The sequence below is a fragment of the Sceloporus undulatus genome, chromosome 5, assembly GCF_019175285.1.
Source record: "Sceloporus undulatus isolate JIND9_A2432 ecotype Alabama chromosome 5, SceUnd_v1.1, whole genome shotgun sequence".
Lineage (NCBI taxonomy): Eukaryota > Metazoa > Chordata > Lepidosauria > Squamata > Phrynosomatidae > Sceloporus > Sceloporus undulatus.
The window spans coordinates 107,378,794-107,395,181 of record NC_056526.1 but is presented as its reverse complement, the minus strand read 5'-3'; the positions used below and the strand labels follow the sequence as shown (position 1 = coordinate 107,395,181).

At 40.6% G+C, this 16,388-nt stretch overlaps 1 protein-coding gene across 5 annotated transcripts in view; it reads left to right on the top strand.

Annotated features, from left to right (window-relative positions):
* The window catches only part of PCLO (piccolo presynaptic cytomatrix protein), a 293,541-nt gene that overhangs the window by 225,499 nt on the left and 51,654 nt on the right, over positions 1–16,388 (top strand). For 4 of the 5 annotated variants that reach the window (XM_042469225.1, XM_042469224.1, XM_042469223.1 and 1 more), the window contains exons 11-15: positions 3,004–3,112; positions 3,961–4,028; positions 7,095–7,306; positions 14,066–14,116; positions 15,747–15,877. In XM_042469225.1, the coding sequence (XP_042325159.1) occupies positions 3,004–3,112; positions 3,961–4,028; positions 7,095–7,306; positions 14,066–14,116; positions 15,747–15,877 (571 nt within the window). Of the gene's footprint in view, positions 1–3,003; positions 3,113–3,960; positions 4,029–7,094; positions 7,307–14,065; positions 14,117–15,746; positions 15,878–16,388 lie in introns of those variants that run through there. The other variant, XM_042469226.1, reaches the window with a different exon arrangement.

Genomic DNA, 16,388 nt, shown 5'->3' with positions numbered 1-16,388 from the left:
CATGTTTATAGAGTCTGCAAATAGTCAAAGTATTTTACATATATTATATAGTAGTAATTAAAATCTTGAATCAGTATTGTAATCTATGGGGTTTGACAGCCCGCCCTGAAAGGGCGGGGTGAAGCTGCCTATTTTTACTCCTGAGGGATGCCACAGCAGCCAAACCGCACGCCATCCCTCCGCATGAAAAAGAACCAACTAAAAGCGGGGGGGGGGAGGTTTGATGCATGCGGTGGATGCCATGAATGCACCACTGGCGCACTGTCACACGTCGATGATGCAAGCGTGGTGCTGTGATGTGCGGACTCAGCACCGTGCTTGTGTCATCATGGTGGTCCCCATGTGGACAGTGCTGCACTATGATGACACATGGTAGGGCTCAGGAGCATGCGGTCGCTCCGCATTCTCAAGCCCCAAATTCAGCCCCAAACTGCAGCTTTCAGGCAGTCTGTACCAGACCTATGTTACTCGCAACTATATTAAACCCACTGAAGCAGTGGGCTCTTGGTAAGTCAACACTTATGCAAGTTCCACTGATTTAATGAGTCTATTCTAGCTGAAACTATCAATTTAGGTTTAAGCTGAGGGTGACAGAAGAAAGTACTTCTTTGACCAAATAGTGAATTCATGGTATAGACTGGATGGAATCTTTTCATTCCCTTGAAGTACAGCCCTTCATAAAGTTGCTTAGTGGAATGGAGGGATAGCAAGACAAGGGGCTCTGCTCACTCAAGCTTATCAGGCTCCACAAAGGAGTTTCTGCCATTGAAAATTCACATAAGGCCCCACAAGTGGATGGTGACAAAGCTAAGCCGGCTAGATTTAAGGCTGTTCTGTTCACCAAGACTATGTGCAGCTCTGTGCAGCTAACTCCTCTTCCCAACTGCTTTCTATGATTTTGAAAATGTAGTGAGATGTTGGACACCTAACACTCCAGGTCATACACACACAAACAACTCTTTAGCCCTGGCCAGTATGAGCCAACAAGACTTGACATACAATGGGAAATCGGTGAGTGTGCTCCAGTCCACCCCATATAAGATTGTCCTTCCATCCATTCCACTCCACTCCCCTTCCTTTCCATCATGATAAATGAGTCAAGGAACAGGCAGCACTAAAGCTGAGCAAAGGTGCAGAAGAGTATTAAACTGGTTGTAATTCAGGGGCTCCAGTCTTGGCTCTTTGTGCTCCAGGATGGCACCTGCTTTCTATTCTACTTGTGGCCCCTGTGCTGCCTGCTGACCACTCATAAAATCTGTTTTAGATTACTTTAGCAGAATCTGGCACACAGACAATTTTCCTGGGGTACACCATTTTGGGTGGCAGAAAAGAATTTACAGCATGAGTGGGAAATGTGGAGCTCTCCAACTCTGCATGTTGTTGTTGTTATTTAACTCCAGCAGCTCCAGTCAGCATGGCCAGTGTTTGGGGAAGGTGAGAAGTTGGAATTTTAATTAAATCTCATTAAACATAGTAATATAGTATATTGGGGAGAAGTCTAGGCTGTATTTCTTTCCTTGAAATGATAGTTCTCCATTTACAGGGAGTTCTGTTCATGGAGGACATTCCAGCAGGCATATCTCTTATCTGAAGCCTAAAGTGATGCATTCCAGCAAAATAGCTTCAACCTCTGTAGAATATGTACATTACACTTTGAGGAAAGCCAGGGAAATGCTGATTTGAATAGAAAATATGTCATCTAAGTCTTACTGGATGCTGTCAGTGGCAAGTGGTGGCATCTATATGAGTAGAATGATGAATTCACTAGCTTTTAGCCAAACTCTAAAGAAGCAACCCAAGATGCTTAACCTATTTATGGGAGCTGGCTTGTCCTTTAAAGTCTGAACTAAAACCTGGTGCAGATTCACTACCCCAGTGACATGAAAACCAGCAGCTGCTGCTGTTGCTACTGCTGCTATCTTTATATAACTGATTTTCATATGTTGGCACTTTACAGAAAATGTTTTTTGTAAGTAGCATGCTACTACTTTATAAAGACTATGTTTTAAAGAGCTTGAATGTTCAGCTGGTTAGTGAGAAATTCCACTGCTGGCCATTTCTGTAGTATAGTCTGTATATCAAGCTTGTAACACAAAAGATATCCATGTTATGCCAAGGTCACTGCTGGAGTTATTCTTACCATGAGTGTGCTTCTCTTTCCTGAAAATGTGACAAATATCTCATCTGCAAAGCAGAGCTAGAGATAATTTTATCTTTTTCTTAAAGATGCACTCTTTTCTGTCTCACATACTTCTACACATCTAGGTCACACAATCTGAGCAATCATGCAGTGCAGCTCTACAGCACCTTAGACTGCAAGTCATAGTTTGGTCCTGTGTGGTTTGGTTTTTGCATGTTTCAATGCTACCTCATGGTTTGTTTGTTTTTAAGAATGTTAGACTAGACAGAAACAGTTTGTAATGGGGAGGATGTGTGTGCATTTGTGTTTCTACAGCTCTCTGTCTATCTACCACTTTTATAACATAAGAAGTATTCTTATATAGTTTCTCTCTTGTATTCAGCATTAGAATTGCACCCATGATTCTGCTCACTGTGATCTCAGTCACAACTTAATTCTCCATTTGTTTGCCATCTTCCAGATTAGTCACATCTTACAATAAACCAGTTCTGTTCCAATCCCCACTTATCGCACCCATGATTTTCAGTTTCCTTCTCTTCAGCTCCCATTAACTGTATGCTTCTTCGTGGTCATATTCAATTTGTTTGGCAGATAGAAATACTCCACAGGTTACCTGTTATTGCGTCTTTTTCTTTTAACCTAGTACATTGACATGGGTAAGCTATACAGGTAAGCTTATATTGGTCCATGGAAAGGATCTCATTCGAGTGCAATGAAAAAAGGCATTGAAGTATCAAAGACACATTAGAACATAGTTATCCAGGATCTTTAGTAAATTGCTTTGTTTAAATATGTTTAGGACACTGAATCTAACTCAAATCATGGAAGAACTGTGTTTTACCATCTCCTCTTTTGCCACCTAGGGATGCAGGTGCTGGAGTGGAATGGCATTCCCTTGACAGCCAAAACATATGAAGAAGTTCAGAGCATCATCAGTCAACAGAGTGGGGAAGCAGAAATATGTGTAAGACTGTGAGTTTTTCCCCATCTTTCTGTTTCCATTATTTTTGGCTTTTCATGGCTTTTTATTCACAATTGTTAAGGTGGAACCTTTGCTGAATTTAAATGAAAAGAGCTTGGTTCAGATATTATACAAGGCTTTCTTTGTTTCTTGTGGTAAATGGATGCAAAGAGAAGAGTTAAGGTAGACTTCCTACTGAAGTTGGTGGTCCAGTTCTGATGGATTGTAATGAATTTGGATAGTAACCTTTGCATTCCTTTTGATGTCTTCTTTGGGAGGGAGTGTCAGATTCTCTTTGTAACTGGGATATAATACTTGACATGAGTTTAAAAGAGGTCTAAATAACAAGGGGAAGCACAAAAGATCTTAATTATTTCTTGGGGAAAAAACAGTCTGGTCTTGCATTGCACCTAGACCAAGAGAGTACTGAATTCAAATTTCAGATTTTGAATGACTTTTGAAAAAGTTTCAACAAGTTGCTTGACTCAGTATTAATGATCTAAAGAAGGAGAAGAGTAATTCACAGGACACAGTGAATTATGAACAGTGGTTGTAAAGCACTTTGTGTGTGAAAGTGCTATAAAAATATAACTAAATGAATACATAGAAACTAAAACTCATTGTGGAAAGTGTATGTATTTCAATGTAAACTCACATTTATTCCATTAAAGATTTCACCTTAAAAGTGCCATTTTTCTCCGCTCTTCAATAGCATCACAAACCCATCACAGCCAAGAAAGGGTCATGCTGGGGAGCTGCTTGCTGCCATAATCCATGTCTCATTTATATTCCCTAATAAAGCCAGGAGGGGATGCCAGAAGGGTTCTTTATGTCTCAGGCTTGTTCTTGCTTCCTTTAGGGATATCAGCATGCTGTCAGAGGCAGAGAATCCACAACACTTGGACTTGCTTGAGCCAGGAAAGCCTGGTAAGCATGGCATGGAGGTTTCAATTTCTGCTTATTTTAATTGTGATGTACAGAAAGGGGCAACAGACAGGATCACTGAGCTATAGGGGGAAATTCCTTATGCAGAATGGTTGCAGAGTTTGGGTCTTTTTAGGCTAAAAATATCAGTTGAACTGATAATAGAGGTGTATAAAATTATGTATGTTAAAGAAAAAGTGGTTAGAAAGACATTTTTCTAACTCTCTAAATCTCAGGGTCAACCAGTGAAGCTGAATGGTGGAAGATGCAAACTACACAAAATGAAATACTTCTTCACATGGGATGTAGTTAAACTATGGAATTTGCAACCACCAACTTTGATGGCTTTAAAGGAGAATTAGACAAATTCACAGACAATTAAAGGCATTAAGTATTACCAGTTATATAGCAATATATTGCCTCCAGTACCAGAGACAGTATGCTTTCAATACCAGATGCTATGGAATGAAACAAGAAAGTGGAGATTATTGCATTGACAAATGCTGCTGTGATAGACTTGGGAGTCTTGGGACTGTAAAGACAAATCCGGGTTTTATCTCAAGTGCCGATGACCAGGCAAGTACAACCCGTCTGCATCCAAGACCTCAGCTGTGCTTATCCTGTAGCTTTTCAAAAACTGGATTCTTCCATTTTTGAAAAGCCCCGGGATAAACATGGCTGAGGTCCAGGATGCAGATGGGTTGCAGTGAAAATGCAGTGGAGGGAAAGAGGAGGAGGAAGGAAAAGGTGGAAGAGGAGAATGAAGAGGCTCCCTGCCGCCTGTCACAGGGCTTCAGCGGGTCAGGGTGGTCAAGTCCCATTGTCTTGGCAATGGAACATGAGCATCTGTGAATTTTGGTATCCGCGGCGGGATCCAGAACTGATTACCCATGGATACTGAGAGCCAACAGTAACTTTATTTACATTCAGAACGTATGATTGTATCTTAGTGGTTGTTTCTCAAGCATGCTGTTACAAATTTACTATGTTTGTGTTCCTTCACTGACTTAGTTCACAGAGAACTCATTCCCTTAATAACACTGGACCTCTCTTGTTCTTATAAAAATTCCTTTCACTGAACTGAGAAGCTGAATCCCATACAACTGAACTCCTATTGCTAAATGTACCCCCTGGCAGTTTTAAAAACATCTTCATGCCTCAGCAGACTTAATACACTGTCCCCAGCACACTGTCTCTCTGTCTCTCTCCCTCTTCCTTTTATATCCACTCCTCAGGCAGGCCCCCATGTTTTTCAGTCTGCCCCTAATTGGATACTCCAAACATTTTATTTTGCCAGTGCTTCTCCACAGACTCCAAATGCCCAGCAGAGCCTTTTTTTAAAAAAAAACTGCAGGTGAATAGGAACTGACTTGTGGATGACTTCCAATTATAAAGAAAGGCCTGAGCCTATAATGGCACAAAAGGCAAAAATGTGGCATAAATGTCCACCATGCCCTCTTGAGAATGTTGGGGGCATTTAGGGTAAAAAGAATTTTTTTTTCTCATGGGAGTGGCAAGGGGTCCAGCCCTCCATAGTGTTATGGAAGCCAGTGATTCCCCATCACCCCCCAATTACCCCCCCCCCCCCCCCCCCCGATCAAGACTTTAAGGGTTTTTATTTCTTGCAATTATAAATTCAGATTACTCAAGGTTTAAAGCTTGAGGTGGCATGAAGATGGAGTTCCAGTGGTCTATCATGATTCCAACTCCCAGGCTAAGTGTTCTGTTACACCATCTGCTTTTTTAGTGTTTAAAGGTGGGTGACTGGGACAGAACAGGTTTCTGTTGGTGTACCACCCAACCACAGGCTCTCTCCTACAAATGCACATGCCACAGGCCCAAAGCAGACAAGCCAAAAAGACCATGCTGGGACCAAGCCAGCGTGATAACACTGGAACCATGGCAATCTCATGAGTCTGGTCCCAATCTGGGCCCCTGCCATGGTCTTTAAATGGGCTGCAGGAAGGAGTGGACTATACCCACTTTTTTTGGCTCAGTTCTTCTTGCTTGGCTCCAGCTACAGTCATAGGAGTTTATCACACTGGCCCTAAAACAGGCCCAATGCATTCTAAAATGTGCACATGCGCAGTGCGCACAGAACAGGATGGGGCCAAGAACCCCATTTTACCGCATGCTGGAATGCCACCTTTGCTGCCGGGCATTTCAGCTGAGTCCCCGTTCTGTTCCAGAGGGTGCCATTTCTGAGAACTGTTCTAAAACGTGCTCAGAAATGGCGCCCTCTGGAATGGAACGGGGACGCAATTGCAATGCCTGGCAGCAAAGGCAGCATTCCACTGTGCAGTAAAATGGGGTTCTTGGCCCCATCCTGTTCCGTGTGCGCCGCACGCGTGCTCGTTTTAGAATGCATTGGGCCCATCTAAGGACAGTGCGATAAACTCCATAGTGTGTGGTGTCTAAACACCATGCCCCAAACACAGTCTGAAGCTGACACTTTTTTTCCATGTGTTTTGGGCTTGCATTACATCCTCTTTGGATTACTTTAATGTGTGCTATATAAGTCTGCCTTTTAAGAGTATTTGGAAACCAACAGATTCAAAGAGCTGCAGCCACTCTACTGACCAAGTCTTGTGTTTGGATACCACTCCCTTGTTACAACAGCTCAACTGGCTGTTTCTGTTTATGGGCACAATTCAAAATGATGATTATGACCTTACAAGTCCTATACTGCTGAGATCCAGGTTATCTGTGTCTTCTGTGTCTTGAGATTTTCAGGGGAGATTCTTTTCTCTGCTCCGCCACCCTACAGGTACATCTGACGGGAACACAGCAGAGGCTTCTTTATATTTTAATGATGTAGAATTTTTTCTGCTTCCTTTTTAAATGTAAGCCACCTTGAGTTGTAGGGGTGGGGGATATACATGAATAAAATGGTGGTGGTGTACACCAAAGCTGTGAGTGGTTGCTAGAATTTTTGTGGTGAGGGGATCTTACAATTAAAAATCTAGTTGCATTTACTGAGTTGTACTGTTTGATGAATTTAATATTTTGTTTCATTGGCATCCATCTTTTGTAATTGTTTACTCCCATTTCTGTTTTCTCTGTTTGCAGCAGAGAAAACGAAATCCCCAGGGGTTGACCCCAAGCAGTTGGCTGCAGAGCTGCAAAAGGTTTCTCTGCAACAGACCCCCCACATTGCCTCTTCAGCAATGGAAAAGGGTTCCCATGCTCATTCTGGCACGACATCAGCCACTTCTAGTTCTGTTCCTAGCCCTGGGCAGCCTGGTTCTCCTTCTGTCAGCAAGAAAAGGCATAGTAGCAAGGTATGGAGTTGGTCTTTGTTTTGGTTTTTCATATGTATTTATTCCATTTTTGATTTGGGGTTGGATGTATACATCTCCATATATACACACAAAGGAGGATAACAAGAAGGTACCACTAGAATCTCTTCGGATGCAGCCCTTAATGGTGCTGAGGTGTGTGACTACTTCTAATGGTGGTCATAACCAGACAAAAATTACAATGGAATATTAATTGTTCATTGGCCACTTAATAGATTTCATGTCCTATACTAGGGTGACATAGGATGGCCCATGTGCCATATGTGTCCTCTGGACCCCACATGGGCCACATATGATAACTCTCAAACCTCTTCCCTTGAAACCACTCACACCCTCCAAAGAAAATTTTAAATTTTGGCACAATTTTCAGATACCGTTTGCCTCAAATTTATACTGAAAGGCCCCCCCACAGGAAAGCATGTGAAAACACATGAAAATACCTCCACCCACCCCCATACTACCCTATGAGGCCCTCTCAAATTGGTGACAAAAAGTGATGCAATGTCACTCCGTGTCGCCATTTTGAGAAGGACTGAAGAGGAAAACAGGTATTTGGTCTTGCTATAGAAAATGTAATACATGTGCAGTCTGGGGGGGAGGGGGTACTGGCCTCCACACAGTTGCCCAACTATCCTATACTGCACAAAGGCATGTGACCTTATGGCCTATGGCTTCTCTTTTTCTTGATAATAAATGTTCATTTGTACAGTGGGCCCTCGATATCCACTCGGGATTTGGTTCCTGGACATCCCAAGGATACCAAAATCTATGGATGCTCAAGTCACATTATATTCAATGGTGTAGTAAAATGATGCCCCTTATATAAAATGGCAAAATCAAGGTTTGCTTTTTGGATATATTTTTAAAATATTGTCAAGCCAACTGTACAACTTGTTTGGGGGGTTCCTTGCACTTTGAATTTTGAGCATCACAGTAGGACTGTCATTTTGAATCAAGAAAACTGTACTACCCCACACCACTTGTTGCCATTTTGAGAGGGACTATACAGGAAAATGGAGCTGTGTGGCATAATGCCTGTAATGTTGGCCAGGGGCGGGGGCGATTGACCACTGTTCTCCATTCAGCTGCCTTCTGTTCTTGCTGATAATGAATTTCAGTAATATAACATGTTTGGGGGGTCCCTTGGATTTTGCGGATCACAGCAAGACTGTCATTTTGATCCACCAAACTGCTGTATATTTTATGCATGGCCTTCAATGCTAAAAGCTTCCAAAGGGTTTATATTTGATATTAATTTATTTATTTCAAGTAAACAAACAGTATCCGCAACTGAATTTCAAAGGCTTGTTTCAGTGACAGTTGATACAGGCTGATCTCTGTTGCTGAAGTATCAGTTATGATTTAACTTAGCTGTCCTCTTGCTTTAGTTTTTTAAAATCATAACAGTACATTGCATTGCAGAGGCTTGCCATCTGCAGCTATAACTGGTAAGTCTTATAAGCTTAATTTCACAAAGCTTTAGTTCCTGCAAAAGATACCTAATATAATATGGAATTGAGCAAAAAAATAAATAAATCAAATTACACAGCACAGAAGGGAGCCGACCTTTTGGTATACAGTATGGACCACATCCTGTGCTAGCCTGTTTCTTCTTTCATCATTTGATGAATGATCATGTAGCAGCCCATATTATATTAGGTATCTAATTATAAATGTCCTTTGAGAACAATTAGTTGCTCTTTGCCACTTGGTTACAGGTTACACTTTTAATTAAAGGAGAAATCCTTAAACTAATTCCTCTGGAGTGGTCTCGGTCAATGACAACCATTTGAAGGATTACAACTTTGATGTTACAATCAGTCCTACTACATTGATCTCTTCCTCCCCATACCCAGATAAAATTACTGTTTTTGCTCGTTTCATAATTACACTTGTTGACTTGCATGTTTACTTAAAGACAGTAGTTCCTTTTTGATAACGTGTATGCAGAGACCTAAACCTGCTGGGATCAAATGAGAGTTGAGCCATGTTCTCCAGCCCACTGAGCTACTGAAATAAAATGTGCTGGGATCAGGAGTCCTTTGGCCTTAGTTATAAGTGGATTTGAGAAGATATACATGTTTTGCTTAAAACTAGAAGTGGGAGAGTACACCTGATGCATCATGTTCACCAGTAAACTGATGAAAAAACAGACACCACGTAGTATTGGGAACAAAGCCCCTGGATGAATTTCAAATCTCACTGCAGACATATTAGAAACATTTCAGAATCCAAAATTCAGTGATGTATACTCGAGTCAATTGACTCAGACTTAAGTCAGACTTAAGTCACTACAGTCACTTGGCTTGGACTTGACTTGGCAAAAATGACACACTGACTCAATTTTACTTAAGATGTGTATTTTTAGTGACTGACTTGCTGGTGCTATTCACTTCGAGCAGCAGGCAAGACCCACCCGCAAAATGCAGGGTGCATTTTCAAAAGGGAATAGCAGATGTGTTAGGCAATAGACTTGAGGTGAAAACATCCTTCTAACTCTTTTATAAAGCTAGAGATGGCTCCTCTGACATGTAGCGGGGGCAGCTGCTAAGCAGAGCTCAAGTCCCATCTCAAGCCCATTGCCTAATGTACTTGCTGTTCCCTTTGAGAAAAGAGTCACCCTACCTCCTTTCTTTTCCGGTTAAAAGTTGACTCCCAGAATTCATACTCAACTGAAGACTTGACTTGAAAGTATTCTGCAAGGAGTTGAGACTAAAGGTAGAGACTTGCAACCTGGATTAAAAGAACTGAATGCATTGCTGCAAAAATTACTCAGGCCTGTATTCGAAAGCACAATCCCAAAGGTTTGGAACTACACCTCAGAAATTTAGAAGGGTGAATGTTGTTGAATTTCTGCCTTTTTTCCCCTACTGTCTGTTTGATATATTTTTGAACCTCCTACAATCATTTCTATGGTATCCATAAATGGAAAGCACCAGTAGGAGGAAGAGTGGTAAAGAGGTGGGTGTATTTCTATAATAGGAGTAGCTTCAATCAGAGAATGATGCTTTCAAGGTTCACCTTTTTTATTTCTATTCTCAATGCTTTTTTAAGGATAAAGAAGGAACATGCCTGCAGTTAACTGAGACTCTCTAAGACAAGTTGAGCAGAAAAAGAAAATTCAGCCTCAAATTTGCCTTTTCTTTATAGTTCCATACCCACCATTCATAACTCTGTAATCCTTCTGAAATTCTTCAGGGCATTCACTAGGAACACCTGTTTCTTATGTGCCATGTTCATAGTCATTGTTCACAAAATCAAAATGCACGACATCAGATATCCCTTTAAAAAAAACACAGCATTTAAAGTCACATAGCACACCCAAAAATGTCCCAGCTATTTTTCTGACTTCAAAGTCATCATCTATTTAAAAGGGGTTCTTTACATCGCCTCTAAGACAGCCTCCCCCCCAAAAAAATTAAAGACATCTGTTGATCTTTCTCTGATCTTCCATTACAATGAAAATGGTATAGTTCTCCCACCCCAATCCTTTTGTAGAAGAATGAAGTTGCTTTGCTTTGGGCTTGTATCTCTATACAACTAGAGTTCACCCTTTTGGTCACTATGGCTTCCAAGATTACAAGAAACATTATTAACTCATAGGTAGAATATCATAAGCTTTCCACTTTATTGTATGGAAAAATTAACATTATAAGAGAATAAACATGCATATATGTAAATATAAAATTTATAAATAATGTATAAATAAACATATAAAATTATATATAATTTTCATATGCAGTTGCATACTCCTTGTGGACATACATAATATCACATAGATAGTTACAGTCTAAGTACATTCACTTCCATGGACATTATCCCTAAATATATTTAATAAATAAATAAATAAACCTTCTTACAATGGTAAACTCAAGGCTGGACTTTGTACTAAGTCCAGAAACTCCAACTGGATCAGAATATGGCAGCCAGACTGATTATGAGTATATCCAGGAGTGATTGCATCATGTCAATCTTAAAATTACTTCACTGGCTGCCAATTAGTTTCTGGGCAGAGTATAAAGTGTTGGTTATTACCATTAAAGCAGTACATGGTTTGGGTCCAAGTTACCTACTGGATCATCTTCTCTTGTACAATCTGCCCTGTACACTCAGGTCCTTTGGGAAATATTTGCTCCAGCGAGCCAGGACCAGACTGACAATGGTTTCCCAGAGGACTTTTTCATCTACTGCCCCCAGACTTTAGAATGACCTGCCGGAAGAGATACAACAACTGACTGCTTTTAAAACAGCACTAAAGACATATCTCTTCTGGCAGGTGTACCCAAGCAATTGTAAATTATGACTTTTAAATGTTATATTTTAAAGAATGTATTATATAGGTTATTTTAATGGTTTTACAGTATTGTGTTTTAACTCTTGGTTTTATGTGTTTCCTTTTCTGTGTTTTGTATTTTGTACCACTTTGAGAGGGGGACCTTGAGGACAGGTGGGAAAGAAATTGTTGTTGTTGTTGTTGTTACAAGGGATATTTTCCATACAGTCAGCCTTCCATATCCATGGATTCCTCAACCAACCATGGCTTGAAAATATTTTTAAAATATATAAACTCCAAAAAGCAAACCTTGATTTTGCCATTTTGCATAATGGACATCACTTTATTATGCCACTGTATTTAATGGGACTTAAATACAGTGGCATAATATGGCTTTTGGTATAAAGCACAATGTTACATGCTGCTTGTAGTTCATTTCTGTTTCATATCCCCTGTGACTGAGGCACCATAAATCTCACATATTAGCTTGTGAGGAACCTTACTTCTCATACAGAGTAGTTACATATTTTACAATAGATATAGTGCATTAATTCAACATAGCTACAGTCATTGCTTCAGAGAATTATTAGTCTAACCGTTGGTCAACATTTTTTTTTACCTGCGTATTGTGAGTTCAAAATGTAAGAACCTTCCTTTGTGTGTGAGCAATTCAGCCAGCAATATCTGTTTTTTGGCTCAGTCACCTGCAGGCATCTGGCCAACCTCTTTCCACCAGTTTGTTGACGCAACTTCTTTCATCCCTCCCTCTCTCTCTCTCTCTCTCTTTCCTTCCTTCTTTCCTTCCTCCCTCCCTTCCCTCTTTCATCCCTCCCTCCCTCCCCCCTCTCTTTCCTTCCTTCTTTCCTCCCTCCCTCCCCCTCTCTCTTTCCTTCCTTCCTTCCCTCCTTCCTCCCTTCTTTCCTTCCCTCCCTCCCCCTCTCTCTTTCCTCCCCCCTCCCTCTCTGTTTCCTTTCTTCCTTCCTCATTCCCTCCCTCCCTTCCCTCTTTCATCTCTCCCTCCCCAAAATCACCGAATTCCAATTCCTTATGTAACATTGTTTGCCTTTGATCCATAGCTCCTTCTCAGAGAAAAAGCTGCCTCTTGTTTAAACACCTTTTGGAGGTCCAGAAGTGTTTCCCTCTCCTTCTGCCTTCTGTCAGGCATTCAAACCTGGCAATTCTGAGTTCATTGGTATCTGGTTTTTTAAATCTTGCATTCGTTTATACAGATGGCTACTTGGCAATGCTCCCATATTTTCATGTGACTCAGGATTTCACTTTGCATTTTACTGAAGCTCATCCCTGTCAAGAAAGAATCTATGGCCTGTTACAGACTGCCAGAATAAAGCTGCTTTGGGTCTCTTTGGAGGTATGCTATTTAAATGATGCATGGGTCCTAAGAGTCCAGAGGTCGCACCAAAGCCACACTCCATCCCTAAGCACTGGAGTGCAGCTTTGGTGCAGCTTCTGGATTCTTAGGACCCATGCATCATTTAAACAACATACCTCCAAAGAGACCCAAAGCAGCTTTATTTGGGCAGTCTGTAACAGGCCTATGCCACATTTCTCATTTTGTTGGGGTTTTTTTCCCCCAGTGCAAACAGCTGGAATGTCTTATCATTCTCTCTGCTTTCTCTTACCTTAACGGGAATGTACTTTTGGCGGTATGCTTAAGAGAGGATTTAGTTTTGCTACTTTAACTGTAACACTAAGTAGTCCTCAGCTCAAGCACATTGACCTATTAGTTTCATTCGCATTAAACCTATCATCAGTATTCTTGTGAGAAGGTCAAGCTGACAAACCTAAAGATCAAATGTCCCAACACTATAATCAAAACTTTAGAATATGAAGCAAGGCTTAGTTTTAATTTAAGATGAAGTATATCAGCTCAAGGCATTAATCTCATGAGACCCCAGCCAATGTAAGAAGGCCATCCCACCAGAGCCCACATGAGCTATATATCCATCCTTCTCCCTATCCCCAATTACATAAGATATGAACCCTAACCCTGGTTCAGCTATTGTATTTGACATCTATTGTATTATTTTATTTTGTATGTTTTGTAACTTGAAGGTTATTTTTACGAGGTGTAAATGTTATAAATTTATATGCTCTATATGTATTTTATCTGCTGTGATCCCGCCTCGATCCATTGGGAGAGGCAGGAAATAGAAATTATTGTTATTGTTATTGTTATTTTCAAGTTGGGGAGGGGGGATATTTCCAACCCTAGTGCCCTGTACAATTCCACAAAACTTTTAGAGTTTACTTTAATTTCAGCTATGAATTTCATGCCACCACAATCAGTGGGCAAGAGTCTTTAATATGTCAGCATAAAAGGCTAACAAGGACGATCATAATCCTACCAGAAATTTTAGAAACGGAAATTATCAGAATTAAATCATTTATACTGATGGCACCTAATATATCTGAGTTTCTGTGTTCTCTTATTGTTTTTAATATGGCAGCCTGCGGAAACTACCAAGCCTGCTTCCCATCCAATAACTGGAGAAATTCAGGTAACAGTTCAACACCCAAGTTGTAGCCTTTATTTTTGTAGCTAATGTTGGTATTTGCTTATAGGCCAGTTAGTGTTTGTGAGAGCCCACAGAAGATCACGGCTGGTACGTAGTTGTAGAAAGATTTTTGTATTTCAGACATTGAACAGATGTCAACTGTTCAATGTCTGAAATACAAGCACTGGCGATTGACAACAATCATGCTGATTATTCATGAAAAAAAGTCCAGAATTGTTATTTTGTTAGATATTTGGGTTATCCAACCATGTATCTATATGTGCACTGCTGTGTAAATTCTTCCAAGCTGAAGTCCAAACTTTCCTATACTGTGATATAAAACTAAAAGTATATGGTTAAGAGTTAACCATTTGGCCCTAGTGGTAGAATTCAAAGATATAGCCATGTTAGTCTGAAGAATAGTATGTAGAGAGATCTTGTGGCACCTTTGGGACTAACTAAAGAAAGAAGTTGGCAGCATGAGCTTTTGTAGACTTAAGTATTTGTCCTTAGATTATTCCAATGGGATAGGTTTTTTTAGTTTAAGGGAAAGGATTTTAAAAAGGTAATGTGTTGTTTTAAACTGTAATGTCTGAAATTGTTTTAATATTTCTAATAATTTAAATCTATTTTAATTTTGACATTTTGTATGTTTTAACTGCATTGTAATCATTTTACCTTGAGGCACAGGATGCCATAGAACTAAGCCATGGCAGTTTAAATGGTAGCAAGCTGCTTTAATGGTATAGTGTAGACACACTTTTAGTAACCAAGGCCCGGTACAGACCACCCCAAAAGGGCAGTCTGCCGGCGCCTAGTTTTCCACCGGGGGGGAAACCATAGCAGACAAACTGTGTGGTTTCCCGCTGGTGGAAAAAGAACCCGCAAAAAGCAGGTTCTTTTTCTGCCACGGTAGCGGCGTAAAGAGTGCGTCAGTGGCACACTCATTACGTAAGTGATGCATAGCACCATGTGGACGCCGCACGGCACTTATGTAATGATGGAGGTGCCCATCTGTACAGGGCGCTGCCATTTTGACGCCCTCGTCACGTGCTAGGGTTGAGGCATGTGTGGCCGGAGCTCCCTCGGCCAACCCCTAACATGTGACGAGGGTGCCCCATAGGCCCATCTGTACCGGGCAATAGTTACATATTGGAAGCTGATTCTTTCTATGGTACGAGTTGCAATTCTAAACACAGTTACCAGAGAGTAAATGTCACTGAACACAATTGAACTTGCTTCTTAGTAAATATACACAAGATTCCAAGTGCTCACTAGAAATAATCTCCTTCCTCAACTTCCGCCTAGGGAGGAGATCTATGGTCCTTTCACACTATATAATTTTGGTGCTATAATTCCACTTTAGTTGCCCTGGCAACATGCTGTGGAATCCTGGGATTTGCAATTTAGGGAAGGATATGTAGAATTCTCAGCCAGGGAGTTCTAGCACCTCAGAAAACTACACACTGCAGGATTCCATAGGATGAAGCCAAGACAGTTAAAGTGGAATCACACCGTATAGTGTGAAAGTACTTCTACATAGTTATACCAGGACTTAGTAATTTGTACAGACATGGCATTATTTTTTTATAAATTCAGGGAAATTATTTATATCAACATTTGTTCTCCTTAGCTTCAAGTCAACTATGACAAACACCTTGGTAATTTGATCATTCACATTCTTCAAGCAAGAAACCTTGCTCCTCGTGACAACAATGGCTATTCTGACCCTTTTGTCAAAGTATATCTTCTACCAGGAAGAGGGTAAGAGAATGGGAGATTTTTAACTTGCACCACATCAAGTAATCTGAAAATTTGCTTCGTATGGGCATCACTGTCACCTTGCAGAAATATAACCAATACTGTTGAATAAGTAATTTTCTAGGAAACCTTGCTCAATGGTCAAGAGCCCATTGCAAAATGCTGTAAAAACTGTTGCATAGCGCCTCTAAGACGTAAATCATACATTTCAATATGGCCAGAATACAAAGGATTAGTGGTAAGGGATGGGGATGTTATTGTTTTCAGTGAACAGTATTGGCATAATGCTAGACTGTGATTCAGTTTTATGATGATAAATAGGTGTGAGAAATGACTTTGAGCACTTCCTTCTGTCTTTCTTTTTTGACTTCAGACATGAAGGGAGGGCATAGTGACTTATGGCTAGAGTGACTTATATTGTTCCATTGTTCCATAAAACCAGGATCAAAATATGGTTCAAGATACTGCTCTTTGCATTGTCACCAAGCCTAATTGGTGGATTTCTGATGATGGA